The following is a 14,455-nucleotide window of genomic DNA, read 5'->3' as shown; positions in this document are numbered from 1 at the left end:
GATCCTCTCCAAATGTTTTCTTTTATTTGAGTGATGGAAAAACTCTCCCGAGACGCTTACCCCTAAAATCTAAACAGAATAACAAGTTCCAACAAAAACATTTGCCAGTATTTATTTGTTATACATATATTCCATATATTTATTATATTTTCAGATCAAATTCGCACAAACAGAGAGTAAAAAGTAGCTTTGGGATTCCCAGTAGCCCAGATATAAAGGTCGCATTTCTGCTACATTTTATAACATAGAGCACAGATACGCTACTTAACCGTCAGCGTTCAAACTGACATTTATTTTGAAATGACGCACCGGACACTGCTCAATCCCTTCTTCTTTCGAGTTTGACATTAGCGTTTCTGCACCGTGCGCCCACACCCAACCTGCACCGTCTGCTGTACGGAGAGGCAGCGCAGTTCTGCAGTGTGTGCAGGACATTGTCCTCACGGTGCAGCTGTTTGTGGAAATCTGTGCGGCGTCAGCAGCCAGGCACAGCCGGACTCTCTGCTGCACTTTCCCGTGTAAACATCTCTCTGTCATTCATTCGGCTGGCTGCCACTGAAGCTTGCGCGCTTTGCATCCATGTACTGTTAATGTGGATAGTGACTTGTTTACTGTGCATCATCTGACTGGAGAATATATCTGACTGGCACCATGAGCAGCACGGGTAAGACCGATTAGACTATTTTACATTAAACACTGCGGTTTTTTAACTACACAAACGCAAATGTTTTAGTATTAATAGAAACATTCCAATAATATCTTCTATAATATCTTTTAAAAGGATCATCATAAAATCCAGTTAGCTGATCAATACTGTGTCTTTTCTTCTTTGTCTCAGGTAATGGTGCTTTTTTGTTTTTGTTTGTTATTATGTGATCAGGTGTGGAATATATGGTTAAAGTGTATTTATAATCGGTTAAAACATAAAAATAGTTCATTCCCTCTCTTTGCTGCAAAAGGGGCACCAGAACGCACCTAGATAACAGATTCTACATTAAAGACTAGAATCTGAAGTTTAGACAAAGCTTCAGCTTTAATCCCTTTGAGAAATGATATTATGTGGGTTAATTAGGTTGCAGCTACACCCACAGTGGCTTTGGTGGCTCTTTTCATCATGTGGCTCTGCATTGACTGTATGCCTCTGTGTCTACAGCAGGCCTGACTTCTGGTGAGGTGCTGCCAGCTGTGGCACAAAAAGGTTGATCGTTATTTGAAATCTGTGTGTCGTGTCAACTAGGCAGTTAAGTGCCATTCTGGTTTGCTTGTGCAAATAAATCCAAGGGCTAAACTTGCAACACAAGTTCCACAATAATAAGTTCCTAATGCGAGAAAGCTCCTCGGCATGAGGTGTGGCAGTAAATAAAATGTTGTTAAGACATAAATTTGCTTAAGGGTAAATTACAAATGGATGTGTTATAGCTCACAAATAACACACAGAAGATGAGTAGGCAGTCTCATAAAGGGATGGACAAGGTCATCAACAATGCTCAGGTAGGCAGTGGTGTTCAAACTCAGCTCAGCCTCCACAGCATGAGCCATTGATGCCAGCAGGACGGCTCCATCCTGACCCTATCATCCAAATGTTTTTTTCCTCTTTTGTTGAAGTTTGTGAGGCTGTGTGAACTGTAGTTTCCTGTTGTTAGCTGGCAGGAGTAACGCCTGTGCTGCTGCAGCATATCTGGTTCATAATTTGTGTTGCATTCAGAGATGCTCTTGGCTGCAACGAGTGGTTATTTTAATGACTGTAGCCCTCCTATCAGCTCAAAGCTGTCCTCTGACCTATGGCCAAGGTCGCTCACAGGCTATTTTCACTTTTTTGGACCATTCTCCGTAAACCCTGGTTGTTAAGGGAAACCCCAGTAGATCAGCAGTTCCTAAAATACTGAGACCAGCCCATCTGGCACCAACAACCATGACATGTTTAACGTTACTTCAAAGCACCTTTCCTTCATTCTGATGCTTGGCCTGAACCTCAGCAGGTCATTGTGATCATATGAACTGTCTGCCATGTGTGTGTATTTGCCATAATGAGTAGCTAAACTGCTGTACCTCACAAAGTGGCCAGTGAGTTAGTATCATTGCAGATGTGTACTCATGTTAAAAATTGTTTAAAGAAATGAGTAAACACTTAGGATTCAGACTACAACATATTTTTTCTACTTTTGGATTTTAATTATGTCAGTGAAAGGCTGTAAGCACAGCAGTCCCACCCAGCTGTTGTTCAAACACTGTTTGTGGGGGCAAAGACAATCAGAGGAAAGAGGGAGGGAGACTGGCCTTTAAGAGAAAGGAGCTAAAATTGCTCACTTTATGACTCTTGATGAAATGAGGAGCTGCACCAAGGGCCAGTATAAATAATTATTATTTTGAGACTCTAGTAAGATGCACGTTTGATGATGCATACATGTTTCCCCGCCATTTCTGTTTCCTGATGTCTTTTACCAGATGTCAGATTTTAAAACTTGGAATCTGAGGCTGTCCAATCCAAAACAAGTAGAAATGTGAGTATTAGTAGGGAAAGAGATTGGGTTCTTCAAGACAGGAAAATGGACTGTCCTCAGCTTCAATGAGGAAACCGTGGCTGTTGGAGGCATTAATGAGAGTGCTGCAGTGTGCACACCATTATAATCTGATGGAGAAAGAGACAACCCTGAGATGGCATTACTCTGCGACTTTGTCACCTTTCTGTGTGATGCATTTTGATAGATGTAACTTTTTAGCTGATGAAGAATGTTGGTAAAATATGTGATTAGGGATTCAGATCTCTACCTAAGCATGCTGACAGCTGGTCTGCACACACAGGATCAGTATGCTTCTGATAAACAGCTTTATCTGTTGAAGAGGTGCTGTTGTATTTCAGTGTGTTTAGCTAGCAAAAAAAGTCTATTTCGAAGAGATGTGTTCATTAATCTTTACAGAGGGTGTTTCTGAAAACAAGGAAGCTTGGAGCACTGGCAGCTTGTTTTGATGATTGAGCATGTTATTGGAAAACGAAAGTTATGTTTTGAGATATTTTCCTTTCACTGGATTAAGTTGATTTTTGATATTTTCCAGATCACAATCCCGTTACTGTCCTGTTCTGACTTTTCCCCTTATCTTAATCTCATTGTAAAATAATGTTAAGAATTCCAAGTCTACTATCTGGCCCTGCCATAGTCCTACATTACTGTGCAAAAGTCTCAAGCCAATCCTCATTTTTTCATATTTTTCTGGGAAAATAAGTGATAAGTGCAACAATTTCTTGAGCCATGTGCAAATATCATTGGAAACACAGTACAGAAGGCAAAACCAGGGTTTGTACAAGTCTTGGTATGACCACATTTATTCTTCTTTAACTAATTTTCAGGAATAGTTCTCTAGTTTTCTTGCTTCTTGTGTGTGTGTGGGATTGCAGCTGCCAAATAGCAGATCTCAATAGGCAACATATTTAAATGTCCTTCAGCTGTAAGATCATAATCCAGCTTTAATGTGTTAATTACATATGTATGTTTAGCATTTTTGACTCTTTTATCCTGAGGTACTGGTCACATTTCACCAAACAGTGAAACAGACAAACCTGATTCATTCTTTATCTCAAACCACACTGTCCTTCCAGAACCAGTGTGACCCAATGGGACTGTTCATAGATGAAGTTCCAGGCCTCAATTCAGGTAATGTTCTTAAGAAAAAATAAAGAACTAAGGAAAGAGAGATCCACAGTGCGGTTGTCTAGTAACTAGAGCAGGGCGATATGACCAAAAATATTTATCACGATTTACATTTGAAAATTTGCGATAACGATATAACTGACGATATAATTGAAACTAGACAAAATACTCTTTATTATAAATAAACTTTATTAGTGCAAAAACAAACAAACAAAAAAAAACCCATCAATGTATTTTCACTTAAGCAAGCAGCTTTTTTAAGTGCATTAAAGTTATATAAAAATTTAACAGTGCAAATGCAAATTCCTTGCTGACAGTTTAACCAAAAGGCATTTCCAGTGGAAACTGGCCGACATATCCTCAGCATAACCATGTATAATATCCACAAAACCTAAAAAGAGGTTATACACACACAATACGGTAATATTATGTTGAAGCACAGTACGTATCACTCCGCGAGGCTCCGCCTGCGATAGCCGTAATGCTCCGACAATCCATCAAGCGGTGCGGCTTCATAGCTTAGCAAAGTCATACTAAAACATTTGACAGATTTTCGAGCGCCGTGTACATAAAACCGTTTCGAGGTCAGTAAACACAACCAGAATTCATACATAAGGCACACGGGATTATAAGGGGCACTGTCGATTTTCAGAAAAATCAAAGGATTGATTTTAAGTGTGCCGTATTTTCCAAAAAACACGGTAATAACGACGGCCCGCTAGCATGCTCTACCAAAAATAGTGCTTTGTTGTGTATCTGACGGATGAAAGCCAAACCAGTTCCACACCACTGAAGTTGCAACATTTTTACAAACCAATCCTGGTTCATCCGTTTCATTCAACGATCCACTTTCGCTCTTCTCATTCTTCGTCGCCGCCATGTGCGTATGTAAACAAAGGCACTGCGCATGCGTATTTTACACATATTCTATCGCGATATTTCATTTTCTTATCGTTGCCCAGCATTACACCGGTATTAACGTGAACGGTATGATATGGCCCAGCCCTACTAGTAACACTTGAATTTGACACTATGAAGATTCTTGGGCTCGGGATATGACCAAGTTAAAATAAACCTCTTAGAGATGATGAATATACCCTGACAGAAAGTCTTTCGTTTTCAGATCAGTCTGCGTTCTTTCAGTTCCATAAAAATACAAGTAGATGCATGAAGGAGGTACAGTAGGTTCAGAGTTACAGTAGATTAGGTTATTTCCAGGCCTTGTAATCAAGGTATTTCCTAAGCTGGAACACATTGACAGCACTGATCCCCCTAACCACAGGGGAATCAGTGACAAAGAGGGATGGAACATCGGTGAATTTGCCTGTTAATTACAGCTCAGATTACGCCACAGGTCACATGAAGAGAGGTCTAATCAATACTGTTTCTTACAGTTTTCTCCTAATATGAACCTGCTGACCTCTTAATGATATCCTCAAGGCCAAATGTTCAGAACCTAAAACAAGTTTATGGAAATAGTCCTATCAAAACACATTATGGCTAGTGGAAATTGCTTCTAGGCTGAACTTTCACTGATTTTAGTGACCCTAACTATGACCACAGTCTACACAGGCTCAAAACCAAGTGTCTTTTCAGCACCACCCTTGACAAATTAGAAAACCAAATCGGGAAAGCCTTCTGGCACTTTAACTTTAGTTATAGCGGAATTTAGTGAGATCGTTCTGTATTTCATGAATTAACCTATTTTTTGTTTCAGAGTTAGATCCTTGTTAGTCTGATGTTTGTGCTACACTGGGCTGCGCTCTGTAAGCTAGGCTGCTAAGCTACATTTAGCCTACAGAGCTAGCTGCTTTTCCCTTTAAATAGCAGGATTTTTTCCAAGACTTGATAAACTAAAAATCTTTTAGAAAAATATTCAATTGTTTTTGTTTTAGTAAGAGTTTTTCTTTGGGTCTGTTTCCAATATATTTCCCCAACTATAAGTTAGGTTTAACAAAATTCAGCATTTCAGTTCAAGTTTAGTGGTTTTACAATAAAAAAAAAAAAAAATTATTATAAATTTTAAACATTTAGAACCTACGAATAAACAAAGAGTATAACAAACAACACAATACATAATATCTAAATAATTTCATAATTGTAGAAGAAGAGCATTGTGGAAACGCTACCAGGAACCTTCGGATAAAGTTGGCTACAACAATGAAAAACAGTTCATCATTTATCCACATCTGCCTGCAGAATGTCCCTCATCCACAGTTCACATTGCTCCACTTCAGTCTTCTGCTCTTTGCAGCTCAGCTCTTCAGCTTCACCCATCTGATTTGGCTGCTCTGCTCCAGATTTGCTCTATTCTTTGCTCAGATTAGTTCTCCACACTCTGTGTCTGTAATCTGCTCTGTCATTCCAACTACAGTATACTAGCCGCTATGTTCATGGTAACACATGGGTAACAGGTGGCTGTCGGGTAATTACTAATAGTTAAGTGGCTAACATTAATGTGTGCACAGGCCAGGTTGTTGAAACCTGACCTATGAAACTCCTCCTAAAGTCATGCTTGGTGTACATGAACATTAACTACTTGAGCTGTTAATGAGTTGAGGAGCTGTGTGTCTGTCTGCAGCCCTGCTTGTAACAGAGGTTACCATTGTGTCTATGACCAAATTATGTGGGAGTGGCAACATGGATAACATTTTGTTTCAGTTTATTTACATGTTTTATTTTATTTTTTAATCTCCACAAACTCATGCAAACTGATGCTGTTGCACACCTAACACTGTGCATCATTGCAGAATATTTCAAAATCTTCTTACCACTGAAAAATAACATTGGCACCAGCTAAGGCGCAGGAAACTTTGAGTACAAGCTAATGAGCAAACATGTGTAATTATAATTTTTGGCATTAGTCACAGTTTTGCAGAAACGTTGCTTCCGCCTTCCTCTGTGCAGTTAAATAATGTGTCTCGCAAGACAGGAGGTGCAGCATTGTTTTGTGCTTTCTGCCCTCTGAGGCATGTGCCTCCAGGGTGTGTGTGTGTGTGTGCAGTTTATTGTTTGTGTGTCGAGAATGGGGATATCATTTTTTCTTTCAGTAAGTTTTTTCCTCTGCAAGTGGAGAAGAAGAAAGTGTTTTAATATGTGGAGATGATACACAAGCATGCATATGTGTTTATATAAATAGGAACAATTTGTTTCATCTGGGATATGAGTCAGTATAGGTCAGTAACTGATTTAGTTACTGTGATAGATCGCAATAATGATAATTAAATAATTATCATTGAATCTAATTTTTTTATAATCACCAAATTAGTATTGTTAAATGATCAGAAAGTTCACTTCCTCACAAAAACTGTTGCCATTGCAGAGAACAGTAAAGAGGGACCACTGAGCAGTATTTAGAACAGCTCATGGTGGATTGTAAATCATGATCAAAGCTGTAGTCCACAAACATGTCTCAGACCCTTTTCACATCTGTACGAAGATTACAGATGTTACTAACAACATAAGTAATGGCTCTGAGCTTTTCAAGTGATACTGAAGCAGCTTTATACAGTTATGTCACCTGTAACAAAATGTAACTGTAACAAATCTGCAATAGCCTTTTATGTGTTTTGGGAAAGATCGCTTGTGGTCATGCTCTTGCTGCTACAATGGTGACCCAGAAGTGCTGGATGAAAAAGCAGTTGACCCAGCAACTGTGTTGCTGATCTAGAGAGACACCATAGCTCTTCTTACTGGGATAAATACTGGCTGAACTCCTTGGTGCTAAACCCCTGACCTGGGGCTTCAGAGCAGTGATTAAACTTGCAGTGTGGTGTTAGCTTGTGGCATTTCTCTGCAGCCTGCTGTTTTACGTGGGCCTTTGATGAAGGCAGGAATGGCTGGTTGTTTATTCCGTGTGACTCTACAGACATTTAGTTCAGTGTTTCGGATCGAAGCGCAAATATTACATCTGTAAAAATTACTCTTGTACTTCAGTAGGAACAATTCCACAACTTTATTTAGTTTCAAGGTGAAAAGTGAAATAGAGTGAACACAGATAGATTTGGACCAAATGCAAACTTGATCAGATAGCTAGCCAAGTTAGCCCTGGCCTTTTTTATCTATTTATCTATTCATCCATCTTCTTCCGTTTATCCGGGGCCGGGTTGCAGGGGCAGCAGCCTAAGCAGGGAAGCCCAGATGTCTTTCTCCCCAGCCACCTCTTCCAGTTGTCCGGGTGGACACCAAGGCATTCCCAGGCCAACCAAGAGATATAATCTCTCCAGCGTGTCCTGGATCTGCTCCGGGGCCCAGAACACCTCATCCAGGAGTAGGGATGGGTATCGTTTAGGTTTTATCCGATACCGGTGCCAAATCGGTACTTTTGAAACGGTGCCGGTGCTCAAACGGTGCTCAAACCGGTGCTTAAAGAATGGAGAACACAAAATTGGTCCAAAAACCTCTCATGTTCAGCTGGTTTTTTGTAAAAAGATAAAAATGTTAGCCTTTTCTGCAGCTATGGGGCATATATGGTATCACTCTTGGCTGGAAGCAGTGCTTAAACAATGGAAAAAACACAAACTTTGTCCAAAACCTCTCATGTTTAACTGTTTTCCACTTTTTCTTTGGTCATTTTAGCCTTTTTGGCCAGGGTGAAGGGAGTATCTGCCATCAAACAAGAAGACAGCCGCATGTAGCTATGATGATGTTTGCTAGTTCACCTTACATGCATTAATGTAATAACGTGGTTAGCCTACTCAACGTAAATTACACACGAACAACATTAAGCTACTCACACAGAGAAGAACGGCTACTGCTGCCATCATCATCCATCATCATTTCTGCTACACTGGCAGGGCTACGGGCCAGGACTCTCCTCTTCGGGGGTTTTGGGGAATATTGCTAACTCCGGGTCAGATAACAGGCAACCCACGCACAGTAGATGCGCTCGGTGTGAGGTCTCGCAGCAAGCTATCAAATACGGCGCATTTCTGGGCTTTTAAAAAAACCGCTATGCGTCGCCAGGTGTTTCATCGGATTTGAGGTGTTACCTCCTTTGACAGTATCAGCTTAAAGCACTTGTTGCAGGCTGCTGAGTTTGCATATTTTGCTGTGAAGTACAGCCAGACTTTTGACCGCTTCGCCTTGGGCATTTTTAATCTGTAGCTCTGCTCTAAAAGAACGTACGTACCTGGACCCGCCTACTATCCTCGGAAACGTAAAATGATTGGCTAGAAGTGTATCACAGCTCAGGAAAAAAAAGCACCGAAATAAAGCACCGAAATGTGCGCTGCTTTTCGGTCTGGTTACTACCGTTTATGTCAGAACCGGTGCCATCATGGCACCGGACACCGGTACCCATCCCTACCCAGGAGTTGACCAGGAGGCATCCTTGTCAGATGCCCGAACCATCTCTGGCTCCTTTCAATGTGGAGGAGCAGTGGCTCTACTCTGAGCCCCTTCTAGTTGGCTCACTTCTCACCCTATCTCTAAGGGAGGGGATTTTTTACTTTGGATAAATACTTAAAATTGTTCTATGAAATGTATTATATTGTATTATATTAGATGCTGGAGTCTATTCCAGTTACCATAGGGCGAGAAGGAACACCATTGGCAGGTCACCAGTCTGATGGCAGACTAACACAGAGAGACAGACAACCATTCACACTCACAATCACACTTATAGGCAATTTAGAATCACTAATGAACCCAACCCCACTAATTGCATGTCTTTGGACTGTGTAAGGAAGCCCGAGTACCTGGAGAGAAAAGACAAATGAAAATATTAATCTCAGTTTATCTTGGAATCGAGAAACAAAACAACACTTGTGAAGTCTGTAGAAGAGAGCTGCTGTATACAACTGCAACCGTAAAGTGACTTTTTATTTGAAAGGAAACTAGCACCCTTGCAAAGATTTACAGTATCAGTAAAAGACTGACTTTTTCCCCCTTAGGAGGCCAGCATGACCTCTGCAGACAGCATGCCAAGCCACATAGTCAGGATTCTTCATTTTACTCTCATTTGTGACAAGATGCAAACTTTATTTTTGTTCAACTTTAAACTAACAAATTGTAAAAGTTAAAAAGTTGTAAATCGCAGATCTGCAGTGGATTTGATTAGATTTACCTCAGCAGTGGATAATCTTGTGGTGACAGTCACTGTGTCAGTTCTCCATTGTGGATGTATGGTCCTTGTATGATATCCATCCATCCATCCGTTTGCTTCCACTTATCCTTTTCAGGGTCGCAGGAGCTGGAACCTATCCCAGCTGTCATAGGGCAAGAGGCGGGGTACACCCTGGACAGGTCGCCAGTCTGTCGCAGGGCTAACACATGGAAACCATTCATGCTCACATTCACACCTATGGGCAAGCCGGAGTACCCGGAGGGAACCCACGCAAACACGGGGAGAACATGCAAACTCCACACAGAAAAACCCCGGCCTGATGATGAAATTGAACTCAGGACCTTCTTGCTATACAAGACATTTTTTTGAAATTCATTTAGCAAATCTACAGTCTAGAATCTTTTACTATTTTCTTTGGAAGTGGCAGAAAATGTAGGAAAACTCTCGACTGTCATCATTGGTGGGTTACTCCACATCTCTTCAATGGGTTAAAGGAAATCAATGAAAGCCTTTTTTTAGCAAACCATGTCGTGCTGACCCCAAACAGAGGAGCTTGCAAGTTTTACTATTATGAAACACTACTCTGCCAAGTGTGGGATGCTCCAAAAAAAATCCACAATTTGCAGACAATTAAGAGACAGGATGCATTTGTACTGTCTTCAGAATAAGTTGTGTTAACTTACTATCCCATTAGTGACTAAGTGAACTTGGTATTGTCCATACCACTGAATTATTTAGGGCACTATAGACAACTGTGACTTTCAATACTTTTAGTGCACTGTAGAAAATGTGTTTTCACATATGCACTGCGTATTCAGCACCCAGCGTTGTATGCAACCAAGCAAATATCCAATACAGTCACATTGCCAGAAGATTCCTGCTAATATTCTGATGCTTTTACAGCTAACAAATGCACATTGTGTGCTTCCTTGTGTGTGCTCTGTCCAGGCACATACTTGGGTGTGTTGCACTTGTGTGTATTAACCTAGATGCCAAAGTCCTGGATTGGATTACTGCTATGTCGGGAGAAAGACAAAGATCAATTCACTTTCACCTTTGTGTGTGTGTGTGGTGTTGTGCTATGCTGTGATTGATCATTGCTGGATTGCTGGCTGACAAATGTTGGTCACATTTCTGTGAATGGATATAAAATATACTTTAACAGGGTCTGCAGTATCTTTGTGCGCAAGCTGAAGAAAAACAAAATGTTTTTATTCCTGTCCCAACTGTTTCTTCAGCAGCATCAAAAAACTAACTCCACCCTCTCTCTTCCTGTTTTTATATCCTTGTTTCCCTTCTCCCTTCCTTTCCTTTACCCTCTCTCTTGTTTCTTTACTTCCTTTGCTCCTCTGCCCCTTCTTCTCCTTTAACCCTTTTGCCCTCTTTTGTCTGTTTGATGTCATTTCCTCATGTCTCCTCCATCCTCCTTTTACCACTTATCTCCTTCATGTCCTTCTTGACTTGTCTACTTCCTACCTTTTCAGTCTGTTTATTTCACATGTTCTATTTTCTCCCCCTTTCTTTTCTTTCCCTTTCTCTCTTCTTCCATTTCCTTTGTATCTCTCAGACTCCACCTTGACTGAACTAATTAACCAGACTCGCATTATGGGTCATGCTTTTCTGAAGAAGTTTCAAAGGAGGACCTTAAATGGGTTAGATTAGTGATTTTTTTGTCTGCTGGCAATTCTCTGCTGTAGACTGGAGGAAAAATACTGTGATGAAAGAGATTTTCTTCAAGTTGCACTTCTGTGGGGATCACTAATCCTGAACATCAGCATTAGGGTGCAGTGCTTTGTCTTTGTCTGAGCTCTACTGGGTGTGATCATGAGGACCACACTTGGATAGCAATGTACTCACTTAAGATCTAAATATTGCTATGCTAAATAACCCCACCCCTAATTGCATGGGGTTAGGGCTGCCACAAACGATCATTTTGATAGTCGACTAGTCACCGATTATTTTTGCGATTAGTCGACTAATCAGATCATCATCCATTGGACGTAAAAGTACAGCTTATTGCACCAGCAGCATCTGCTCTTATATAACTATCATTAGCTTACAGCTTTAAGTGTTTAAGGTCTGTGCTAACTAAAAATAAAGACAAGATGATAGTTAATTGAATTCTAATTAAATGTGCAGATTGTTTCGGTGAAGTTTAATGAACTCCTTGCTATCTAAAATATAACAGGACACTGGAGTATATTCTCCAGCATCTCACACTTCTGATAATCAGCTGTCTGCTTGACGTTTATTCAGCTGTGTAAAAACTATAACTTTAATCTCAGACAAACTGATTTACTCAGGAACAAATAAAATACTAAAAAAAAAAGCCAAACAATAACATTTTAAGTTATCTAAGTGACTCATATATATTTAACCTGAGTAGTGAAAGACGGCGGTGGGTTTGAAAACGATTTGCGGGGAGTCCGGTGTTCTCACGGCGCTAGTGAGCCTAGCCCCCGGCTCGCTAACGAGCTAGTGGGTAACAGATGTCTCCGAAAACGTCGGAGCGCTTTTGAAAATATGTGGTGTCCTGATAAACTGAGCAGATATTTGAGGTTTACACAGCTACATTCTCGCCTGAAAATATGTTAAACGTTTATTTTGTGACCCAGAAAGAATAATAAGAGTAACATTAAAACTAACTAGCTGCTGCCATTGTTGGAAACTGCGCTGGGCCGCGCTATGAATTCTGGGACACAGCTGCTTCTTCTTCTTCTTCGCGGTTTAACGGTAGCTGACATCCTTGTACATGCAATGCTGCCATCTTCTGTTTCAGTCCGTTATTACACTCTTAAATCCTGCCACTTATTCCTGCGTCTTTTGTGATCTTACAAAGCTTCAAATGACGCGTCGACTATTAAATCAGTCGTCGACGATTTTGATAGTCGACGTAATCGTGACTAGTCGACAAATCGTGGCAGCCCTACATGGGGTGGCCTTAAACTGGAGGATGTTTATGCTATTAATATGCATATATTTTAACAATAAAAAAATATACAAACACAAAGAGCCAAGGTAATAAAAATGTATGCCTTCTATTCAAAATTATTTATTTTAACCAACGATATGAATTAAAATAAAGCTTGAAAGGTACAGTGTGTAAAATCTCACAGTTAGATCTCGGTAGATTGCAGTCAACTGGTTTCTTTGTATTAGGGTGCAGTAAATAGTCCTCCTGACTATCTAACTGTCTAACTAATTATATTTTACTCCTGCACAGTTGGCGTGGAGCATCCGTAATTTCATTGTATATGTGCAAGGACAATAAAGGGCTATTGTTCTATTTTATTTCTTATTCTATTTGTTAGAAAAGAAGAAAAGGTGTAAGAAAATAGGTTTTTATGCCTCCCAATTAAAATGCATAATCCCAGCTATGGTGGCTGCTCTAGGACAAACGTGTTTTAGTCAGATCTAAGGAGCTTGGAAAGAAAAGCATCTGGACTTCTTTAAGTTGCGTCTTCAAACAACTGAAAGAAGACCGGACGCGTTTCTTTCCAAGCTCCTTAGACTACGATGACCTTGATGACTGAGAACAGACATAACGTGTTTTAGTCAGCCAAGAGTGATCAAAAACGTTAAATTTAGACTGTACTTCATAAGGCTCATGGCAAGCTGCTTTCCATTTCCTCACAACAGCTGTACCCAGGCAGTCTGTTTCTACAGTTGTTTGTATATATTGCACTTATAAATTATTACATATTACATATTGTTTACAATATATTTTAACATATTTGAATAATATCATTACTTAGTAAATAAATTAGTAATAAAAGACAGACATTTGTCAGTTAAAGATTTTGTGGTATTTGATATTTTTTACCCCAGAGTTACCTAAAAAAATCTGTCATACATTTAATTTAATGTAACATTTAATTTAAATGTAACTCATAAGGCATGCTGCATATATAGTCGCCATTTACATAAAACACTATTAGCGTTAGCATCTTGTCATGTTGGTCCATCTTAGCCACTGTATTTAAGATGGTACGGCAACATGGCTGCTTCCACTAATACATACCTGCTGATATGTATTTCTAATTAATTAATTACATTTATGAGAATTCTTTCAGTTTGTTTGAAGATGTAATTATACACTCGTCAGTGTATATTCACAACATTCTTCTATTTGAGTGTTTTCTTCATTAAACTCTTTATTAAACTTAAACTTATACAGGCACAGAGTACTTACATACAGTAAATTAAACTGAGTGTTTATACATTTCTGAAATGCAGCCCAATAAATACAAGATGTTAAGTAAGATCATAATCAAGGTCTTTTATATATTTTAACCCTAATACAGAGTCTGGTTCAATCTCAATATCCAGAGAGAGGGTATTTTAATATATCTGCAATTTGACTTTGTATTTATAATGTGCACCTTTGTGCACATTTCACTTGTTACCTTTACAGATTTTCACTGTCGTATTGCAATGGTAAATGCAAAGGTTGGACTTTGCTTGGTTAAGATCAGTCTTAGGGAATCATCTATATCTTGAATTGGTTCAGTTTCTCTTACTTTGTTATTTTGCTTTAAATTGGCCTCTTACCAACTACTTGGTTGGGTTTAGCTGCTCCTCACAACATTAACCCTCCATGTTGAAAAATAATTCATACCTGCTTCATTTCAAAGTGAAGTCAAGCATCCCTGTGTGATGAATTGAAAGTGTGACCCATTGCCACAATCAATCATGTCACAGCTCTGATCCCAAAGCATATCTTGTGTTTGTTCTATCATTT

At 39.7% G+C, this 14,455-nt stretch overlaps 1 protein-coding gene across 1 annotated transcript in view; it reads left to right on the top strand.

Moving 5' to 3' along the window:
* Positions 1-363: 363 nt before the first annotated feature.
* Positions 364-14,455, top strand: part of ablim2 (actin binding LIM protein family, member 2) — a 98,339-nt gene continuing 84,247 nt past the window's right edge. Inside the window, exon 1 of the mRNA XM_085451766.1 lies at positions 364-664. Coding sequence (XP_085307892.1) covers positions 652-664 — 13 coding nt within the window. The 5' untranslated portion in view covers positions 364-651. The remainder of the gene's footprint in view (positions 665-14,455) is intronic.

Source organism: Copadichromis virginalis, linkage group LG3, assembly GCF_057382275.1.
Source record: "Copadichromis virginalis isolate Kocher_CV1m ecotype Utaka linkage group LG3, C_Virginalis_male_GT1.1, whole genome shotgun sequence".
NCBI classification, from domain to species: Eukaryota; Metazoa; Chordata; class Actinopteri; order Cichliformes; family Cichlidae; genus Copadichromis; species Copadichromis virginalis.
The sequence above is the reverse complement of the archived record's forward strand: the minus strand, read 5'-3'. Positions and strand labels throughout refer to the sequence as shown.